Source organism: Arabidopsis thaliana, assembly GCF_000001735.4.
Source record: "Arabidopsis thaliana chromosome 1 sequence".
Lineage (NCBI taxonomy): Eukaryota > Viridiplantae > Streptophyta > Magnoliopsida > Brassicales > Brassicaceae > Arabidopsis > Arabidopsis thaliana.
The window spans coordinates 13,917,289-13,926,670 of NC_003070.9; the positions used below are offsets into that span (position 1 = coordinate 13,917,289).

Sequence of the window (9,382 nt, forward strand, 5' to 3'; positions counted from 1 at the left end):
CACTTAGGCATTTAGGGTCATCTTGCATACATATTGCATGTTATGGTGTGTTTTCAGGTGCAAAATAAGTTTACAAGGAGTTTACTCGACCCTCTACCCTATTGCCCCAGAGGGGAACCAGAGGAGCAGCTACTCGACCAATTATTCATTGCCTCAGAGGGGAAGCAGCAGAGCAGCTACTCGACCAGTTATTCATTGCCCTAGAGGGGAACGAGAGGAGAAGTAGTTACTCATTGCCCTAGAGGGGAACCAGAGTAGAAACAATCATTCTATTGCCCTAGAGGGGAACCAGAGGAAGCAGCAATCTACTCGACCAGTTTACTCGATCCAGGCAGCCACAGAGGAGGCAGCAGATTCTACTCGATCAAGGCGGCCTTAGAGGAAGCAACAGATCGATCTACTTGCCCCTCCTACTCGATCCTCTACTTGACCCCTTTACTCGATCAAGGGCGACCTACTCTACAAGACTTGTTGATCATTCAAAGCGTCTTCGGATCCTCCTCATTCCCCACTCAATCAGACAGTTGAGCATACAGATAGGAAAGGAAGAAGCATCTACTCGACCATTTGATCACTCGAAGCATAGACACTAAGGCGTAGACTTTGCAGCACCCTCTTTACTCGATCCCCAAGATCGAGCACTCGCCCAAACCGCCTCAAGTCTCTTGTCTTCTAGTGAATCTAGGGTTTCTAAGATTTTAGTATAAATAGATCACTTTGGGATTTTTCCAAAGGAGCTAGCTTTTATCCTTTAGTTTTTCTTTGTGTTCTTAAATCTTCAAAACTTAATTACTCTTAATCTATTTCGTTTTTGCATTTAGTTCTTTAAGTAAAGTTGTTTAGCTTGTTTAGATCTACATTTTGGTATGATTTCAATAATTTCTGGGTTTGTGTTCTTAGTTATGTTGTTTGAGTAATGATTAGGGTTCTTGAGGATGGAGTAGATTAGGGTAATCTCTAGGTTAGTTAGGTGGTTAAGATTAGGTTAGATCCCTTCTGGATTCGCTTGGCCCCTATGCGGTTTTCGCTGGCTAATGTGGAGATTCGATCATAGACGTCCGACGTCCAAAAGACGTTCAAATGGATGTCTAATCTATGAATTCCAGAGATTTGTAGACTTGATCAAGAGATTGGCTAGTCTACTTATTGCCTTTGGTAGATTGTAGCGTAAACCTTGCTCTGCTATGTTTCATCAATGAGAGTTGAGATTAGGAAGTTGTAGAGTTATGGGGGTCTTTGTCACGAGAGTGGATTGACCCAGTTTTTGAATCTATCGTCTAGGGTATCTACCTTTCGCCTGTTAGCCACCTGATGAACCCTAGAGTTGCCCTTATCAATGAATCCGTCCTTAGGATTTCTATTCTTTTTAGATTTATTTGTATTCAACCCCTGATTGCACTTTTATTTACTTGTTATTTGTATCCCGAGTGGATTGCATTTTAGTTCTTAATATTGTCACCTGTTGGTTCTACTCGACCCAATGATCTAGTAGGGCTCTTAAGTTCTTATTTTTACCTGTTTGAATCCTGACCTAGGATTGTTACTAGAAACCCACCATCATTATAATCTGGCTTGACTTAGTTGCTTCTGTACACATCTTGATTGCTAGCAATAACAATGGACTTGATTGACACCCCCTATAGCTGCATCGATATGTTAGTGTTTAAGGGGAATTAAACTGAACCTCACACTTCAGCACATAAGTAGGCCTAAAAACCTACTTATTAAAAAGTCAATCTCTCCATCGACAAAAAGAGCCCAATATAGAGAACATGAAATTCTTTAAGAATATATGTTTTTCGGATATAATCTGAGATGATTTCTTCAACTAGAATCATATCAGTTGGGAGTAATACCACGCTAACGATGTCGATTCATATTTAAAAGCGAATAGATTGAGAGAAACAGGCCTTGGCCAGGCTGAAAATAAGATTGGGAAAAATACCTCATAAATTGGCTTAAAAGAGATGCACAACGGGCCACAAAATTGCAAGCTATATTGTAGCCCCAATCTATAGAGGGAGACTACTAAGAAAATGAGGGTTGCGTCATTCACCGTCATCGTCTTCATTGGTACAAGCGACATACCAGAACTCCTCAACTTCAACAACATGTATGATTGATACCTTGTAAAAGCCAATATAAGCGCACGGGAAGTGTGGATGTCAGATTCGCACACTAAAAGATTTATTTATTTTTGGGAAAGAAAACACTTAAAGACAAAATTTGAGTGTAAATGTGATAAAACAAAGGTTGCTTAATAAGAAAAAGAATGAGAATTTATATTGTATTAGCTAGAATTTGCCGAAAAATGCATGCGTCTTTTACATAGTTTGGGACCTTATATTATATGGTTGGTATCACCATTATTGACCATTAATCTTCTTTAATATGTCTGTTTTGATTCTCAAACTTAATGTTCCAATGTTCAAATTTGAACTACTTTGACCTCTTCTTGGGATTTGATTTCCGGCCCATCATGAGCTCCTGAGCTGCTACCCCTTTTCGACGTCTTCACTTCGCGTAACTCAAAACCTCTAGCTCAACTCGAAATTAAGGGTCGAGTTGTTTGTGCTTATGAGGCAATCTTTGGTTGACTCTCCTTCAAATCGTCTTTCTGTCTATGAGGCAATCTTCGGTTGGACTCGAACGTTAAGTTCACGTTAGGTTTGGGGTTCGATACCAACAATTAGTCCCCCAAATCTTTCGAGCTGTCATGCCAGCTCGAATGACGAATTCCTTATTCGACGAAGATTGCGCGACATGATCTCTGATTTTCCGCCATTGATTTATCACTTCCTTAATTTTGGAAATATCCATAATCATTTACATGACACCTTTAACATTATGACCGCATTTCATTTATTCACTATTCAAATGGGGAAAACCTTTCCACTTTCTCCACGACTCCCGAGGCGGTTTTGCTAATCACCACAATTTCGCGTGAGGGATAAATTTTCTTCTTCTATCTTGTTTTATTTTTACTTTACTCTCTTGTCTTTTTGATTAAAGGAATCTTAAATACCTTTCATCCTCATCTTCTGAAACCATGAATCCTTCATCTCCTTCCGAAAGACCCAATTCCCCCTCCGATGACGAGGGTCGTTCATGGGTCGACTTATGCACTCACCCGAACGATATTGCGAGTCTCCACTATAGGACCACTTGTACCCTCCAGTCTCTTAATTGGCTAGGGATCTATGTCGCATTCTAGCTGAAGTTATGGTAGAGTCAATGACCCCATTTCCCATTGAATCGTCGAAGAATCATCGTCCGCGATACTTTTGCGTTTACGAGATTTACTTTAAAGGATAGAGATTGACTCTCTCGCTTCCTGAAGCCTTAGTTCGGTTCCTGGCGGCCATTGGAATCGCTCTTCCTCAGCTGACCCCAACCTTCTCAAGACGATTTTGGAAATTATCACAGTAGCAGTTGATAATAGGTTTTTAGTCAATTATCCTAAAACACCAATCATGTCGTTGTAGTATTTTAGGTTGTCAATCCAAATGGGTGTGATGCTAACAATCAAGATGTGATCAGAAGTCACTAAGTCAAGCCAAGCAATAACAGGTTTTGGTGTGTTCTAACAGTCCTAAGTGAACATGCAGAAAACAGAAAATCAAACAGAAACAGTGAAACACTCGACCAACACAGCTCTTTGCAGAGCACTAATACTTAGGACTGTTAAAATGTCTAGAACACAAGGTCTGCGGAATAAAACTAGATAAAAACTTCTTGTCTGCGAAAATGTGAAGTACATGCTACTTATAGCCAAATATTCCGAAACCCTAATACTTAAAACGACGAAGTATTGGGACGGATTAAGAACTGTACTCGACCCATGTGGTCGAGTGGGAGGTCGAGTGAATAGCTGGAGTCTTCTTTTCTTCCTTGTGCTCGAGTGTCTTGTTGAGTGCGGAATGAAGAAGGCTCTGAAGCTTGTCATCGAGTATGTAGTCGAGTGGTGTTGATGGTGATACTCGACTTCCAGGTGGAGTGATGAGGTCGAGTAGTGGTCTGGCAATGGGATGAAGACACTCGACCTCGGGGTCGAGTGATGTGATTGAGTGGTGGTCAGGAGATGGAGATGAAGACACTCGACCTGGTGGTCGAGTGGTGAGGTGAATTGGTGATGTCTTCTACTCGACCTGGGGGTCGAGTGGTCTCTTGAGATCTTGAAGCTCCTACTCGACCTCTGGGTCGAGTGGTTTGTCATGATCAGGTCCGCTTCTTCCAGTTAGCTCGTCGACAGCTCCAAATCACCTGAAAACAACACAAATATGTAACATGCATGCAAAACTATCCTAAACATGCAAAGTGATGACAAATGATGTGAAATGGTATAAAAAAGTGATGATATTATGCTAAAGTGATGACAAATGGATGCTCAAAACATTCAAAATACACACTTATCAACTCCCCCAAACTTAGTCTTTGCTTGCCCTCAAGCAAACAATCAAGAACAAGCTGGAGGTGAGGTTTGAAAGCGGGGACTCAGAGCCAAAGCACCAGATAACCAGATGAAATCAATGTTTAAGTTGAAAGTTCTAAGCTGCAAGATCGAATTCTACTTAAAAACGTTAGCCATGCCTCATTATCAATCAATCCGACTCATATGCTCGACCTACACATGTTTTCAAATCTACCAATCCCTTTAACATTCATTAGTTCTGGAACGTGAATCAAGCAATGCATCATCAATGAACTCATTTGGCTAAGGTAAAAGGTCAAGAGACAAAGATGGTCCCTTACAGAATAGGCTTCAGTAACAGGGGATCTCTCAAAAAATGATTAAGCTTTAGTAGAATGCTAAAGGAATGTCTGAGTAGTTTGCTCGCTTGGGTTAGGGTTTCTCATTAGGGATTTAGATGATTTACCAGAGTGCCCACTTGCTATGTTATGTGTAGGATTCTTCATTTTTACTTGTTCTTAATGTTGGTTCTAGAGTAGCTAACTAGACCTTGATCTTAAACAATAGGTATACCCATCATAGGTATCTATTACAAGAACTACTATTTGATGAGCCAACGTTTATAAGTGTGCAATAAGAATCAGCCTGTCTTAAATTTTCACTGGCACATATGTCTTAAATTAGCGATTTACCGGCACATCACTGGGGATCTTTAGCTTTAGGCATTGTGAGTAGCACGAGACATGACCGGTTATTCTATAATTAATGTTTGAGTTCAAGAACAGTTCGATCACATCCTAGCTATTTCTAAATCTACTATCATCTATTTCCTGAGAATACCCTAGACCTAACGTATTTATAATTTTGTTTTACAACCAATCAATCTGTTATTTGCTTACTTGCTTTCTTTTTACTTTCGTCCTATTATCATCTAGCTTAATCTTGACACTTAGGCCTATTGTGTGAACAAAAAAGCTTTATGGAATTCGACCATTAAGTACGAACGACGATCTCTTGTTTGAGAGAGTACACTTAAGGCAGTTTGACCTATATCAAATTTGGCGTTATTGCCAAAATTCTTGGGGATCACCATTTGGTTTAGTTTAGAGATGTCGAGCGACACACGCGGGTTCAGAACGAGGGAGAGCTCGGTGTCGAGCGACACCAACCACAGATCCATGCTGCAACTAATCTACCAATTGCCAAGCAGTATTGTACTCTTGAGAATTTCAACAGGCCCGACTCGTTCTATGCTAATCGATCAGCGATCGTACCCACACCCTTCCAGAGGAACGACTATGAGCTGAAGTCCGACTACTTCGCACTAGTAGGCCAGCATCCTTTCCATGGCTTCTCTCACGAACAACCAATGGACCATATCGAGCGTTTTGGGGACCTCGTATTTAGCATTAAGGCTAATAGAGTCTTTGAAGACTACTTGTTGTGCAAGCTTTTCCCTTACTCACTTGCTGGGGAAGATGCTTCTTGGTTGAACCAATTGAAGGTTGGTTCACTCACGACCTAGAGAAGCATCAAGATAGCCTTCCTGAACAACTTCTATGATGATGCCAAGTCTGAGGAGCTATGAAACAAACTGTCTACCTTCACTCAGGGTCCGACAGAAGCTTTCAAGGCAACCAGGGTTTGTTATAAAGAGTATCAACGTGACTTCCTGCATCACGGCTTCAATGAGGTACAAATTCTAGGTAGCTTCTTCAGGGGAGTTGATTGGAGATATCATATGGCTCTCGATTTAGCGACAGATGCTACAACCTTGATTGAGACTGTTGCTTGCAACATCAGTACCAAGAATGCTGACTTCAAGAGGAAGAAGATTACAGGAGCTTTATCGGGAAATCAGATGGCTGGAGTACATGCTAAGTTAGATTCATTTCACAACTTGCTTACATGGAAGAAGCATGTGCACTTTGTTGCTGAAGCAGAGACCATTGAGCCCGATCTAGAGACATAAGAAAGAGTCTTCTATATAGATGGACAAGGTTACAAGAAGTTTGGTCTGCAACAGGGCAACTTTAGTGGCAACAGGTTTACCGGGAACCAGAGTTCTTCAAGTTTCACCCTAAAACCTTCCTTCCAGAAGACCTATCCTCAGAGCAACTTCACTAGGACTTATGGTAATTCTTCTCACCAAACCCCATCCTTCACCCACTACAGAGAGTAAGATGGAATCTATGCTTGAGAAGATTCTTGAGGGACAATCCAAGTTGGTTGTGGAGTTCAATGGGAAGTTTGATGCTATCTACACTGATCTTAACGGGAAGATCGACAATCTAAGCTCTCACATGAAGAAGCTAGATGTTCAAGTAGCTCAAACTGCTCAGTCCATCAAAAGACAAGATGGTTTTCTTCTTGGCAATCCAGATATTAATCCTAGGAAGAGCAGCAATGCTATCTTGGTCAGAGATGAAGACAATGTATGGGAGGAGCTCGACACAGAGGATGAGTTGGAGCTCACAGCTGCAGAACTAGTGTCAATTGACACATACTAGTTTTGATCGACACTGTATGGTCATCCATCTACAGAAACAAGTCATGAACATCGTGTCGATCGACACACTCGAAGCGTCGATCAACAATTGGTACGCACTGCACCTTATGAGGTTCATATCCCTATGCAGCTCGAGTCTGTTTATGCTCCTAAGGTTCCATATCTGAGAAAGCGTCATTCTAAGCACGAGATTCATGATGCAAAATGCAAAAGAATAATGGAGAAGATCTTGACCACCATTATTAAAGATGCTTTAGAGAACTCATCTGCTCAACTTATGAGATATGTCAAGCCCTTGGTCAAGAATGGAATCAACTCCGAGGTAGCCAATCTTCTCACCAGAGATATCAGTTCCATCATATTGAAGAAGGTCAAGAAGGGCAAGTCCAAGAGAGTAGGGATTTCTGATTTCGTGGTCCTGGCATATGATGAAGAACCCAAGGATTCTCTTATCCTTGGTAGAGCTTCACTAGCTACAGCTGGTGCTAGGATTGATGTGAAGAAGGGAAGGATATCTCTCAATATATGCGATGTGGAGATGGAGTTTGGCATGGATGGTTCGGAATATAAATTGCTTGTCAGTAGCATTGCAACAAACAAAGACACACCTCTAAGGCTGCTCAGATTTCAACTCCAACGCCAACTATAGAGGCTGCTACAGCTCAGCCCACAGATGAGCATTACAGAGAGACAATGTCGATCGACACCACACCCCATGTCGATCGATACCATCGCGCTTCACAGACAGATGCTTCTGCACCTCTTCCACAGCCCACAACTGCTTTAGTTCCCTGTGATAGGTACTCCTCTATCTCTTATCCAACTGTTACTTTGATTATTTCTTTAGACTCTTCGAAATGTGCTTCACATGTAAACAAGAATCGAGATTCTCGAGAGCTTGTTTCTTCTGCTGATCTTGCAGATAACAGAAAGAGTATCGATCGACAAATGATGCTGCACGGAGCCGATCTGTTTACACACCCCCTTGGAAGGCAAGATTGCAATCCGCCAAGTAACAAGTCTTCTATCACTCGATCCAAGTTCTGAACTCCGCCAAGTCAAGTTATTGACTCTAAACAAGCGCTTAGTGAAAGGCAACCCACTAGTATGTTTTTTTTACTCAATCTTTTAGTTTTGAATTTTGAATATATTTTTCTTGCTTACTTTGGACTTGAATGCCACTGGGGACAGTGACGTTTAGGTCTGAGGGAGGCGCTTACTAACTATGCTTTTATTTTTCACTCTTATTATTTTTTTCGTTTTTCTGTTATTGAGTCATTTTTCTTTTCTAAATTCTAAATTAAAAAAAAAAGAAAAAAAAAAGAACGGGAACTAAATTGTAAGTAAGCTCATTTCATTTTGTAAATATACGAATGACAAACATAAAATCAATGCATCAACATTTCGATTAAATTATATGGTATTTAGGAAGTTTTTTGTTTTGTTTGGTATGGTATGAATGCAGGACTAAGAATGGGATAGAGGAGATGTGTAGGGATCTATGGAATTGGGCAAGCAATAACCCTTACGGCTACAATTCCTCCTCCAGTGGCTCCTCTTCATAATCCTCTTCAACAAACACAAAAGAGAGAGGCTGACAACAAGTACAAAAACTTTTGAAGAAATTGGGGAAAATTCTTGTACTATTAATTTATCATTGAAACTATATTTTATTCTTTTCCAAAAAAAAAGAAACTATATTTTATTAAATCGTCAGTTCGTACATTTTAAGTTTTTTTCTTGTATTTGTGTATTTGTTCTATTTTTCTTATAGTTATGTTTGGAAATGTGGATCATTCATTGGTCGACAAATTTTTTTATGTGGATCATTATTTGGATCAAAAGATGTTGTGACGAAAATTTGACAAATTACTATTTTCTGATATCAGTCCAATTTACACAAAAATACAAATGTCTTTAAGACGACTTACAAACATTATTGGATCCACTGGTAGTAGAGAGACAATAGACCAAACGGTTGCATTTGCAAACGGCTACTAAGGAGGACATATACTCGATGCTCTTAGTTCTTACAACTTTCATCAGAAGAAAGAGTGAAGATCGGAGGAGAGAAGAGATTAGAGAGAAAGAGAAATTATCGCTAATGAAATATTTCTCATAAGATAAGGAAACAGGTTTAAATACAACCACATTAGTTGCATGTGCTTTGATACAAAAAATGCACACATATGTTTGCATAAGTACATAAATGCTCTTTCTGTAATAATTCATGTAATGGTAAATGTCTGAGTTATAAACTAGTCACATTTAAATACTTGAAAGATGATAAAGTAGAATATTAAAACTCTATTACTTCAACAAACGAAGCTAAGAAAAAAGTGCAATCCTTATAGAAATAAGAAAAAATTAGCATGATTTAAAACCTATCTTTTAGATAATAATAAATTATCAATATATAGATGCATACATAACATTATTATGCAAAACATAAGCAAAACATA

The 9,382-nt window shown here is 39.8% G+C and overlaps 1 protein-coding gene and 2 pseudogenes across 3 annotated transcripts; 2 read left to right on the top strand and 1 right to left on the bottom strand.

Moving 5' to 3' along the window:
* Positions 1-42: 42 nt before the first annotated feature.
* AT1G36756 (uncharacterized protein) lies at positions 43-528 on the top strand (the record flags this gene model as incomplete). Its single annotated transcript, NM_103341.1, has 2 exons — positions 43-187; positions 284-528. The coding sequence occupies 2 exons, from the start codon at positions 43-45 to the stop codon at positions 526-528; spliced, it is 390 nt and encodes a 129-aa protein (NP_174878.1).
* A 3,293-nt stretch (positions 529-3,821) lies between these two features.
* AT1G36763 lies at positions 3,822-4,216 on the bottom strand (annotated as a pseudogene; the record flags this gene model as incomplete). Its single annotated transcript has 2 exons — positions 3,822-4,017; positions 4,098-4,216.
* Positions 4,217-4,379: 163 nt separating this feature from the next.
* Positions 4,380-8,485, top strand: AT1G36770 (annotated as a pseudogene; the record flags this gene model as incomplete). Its single annotated transcript has 1 exon — positions 4,380-8,485.
* Between the last annotated feature and the right edge of the window lie 897 nt (positions 8,486-9,382).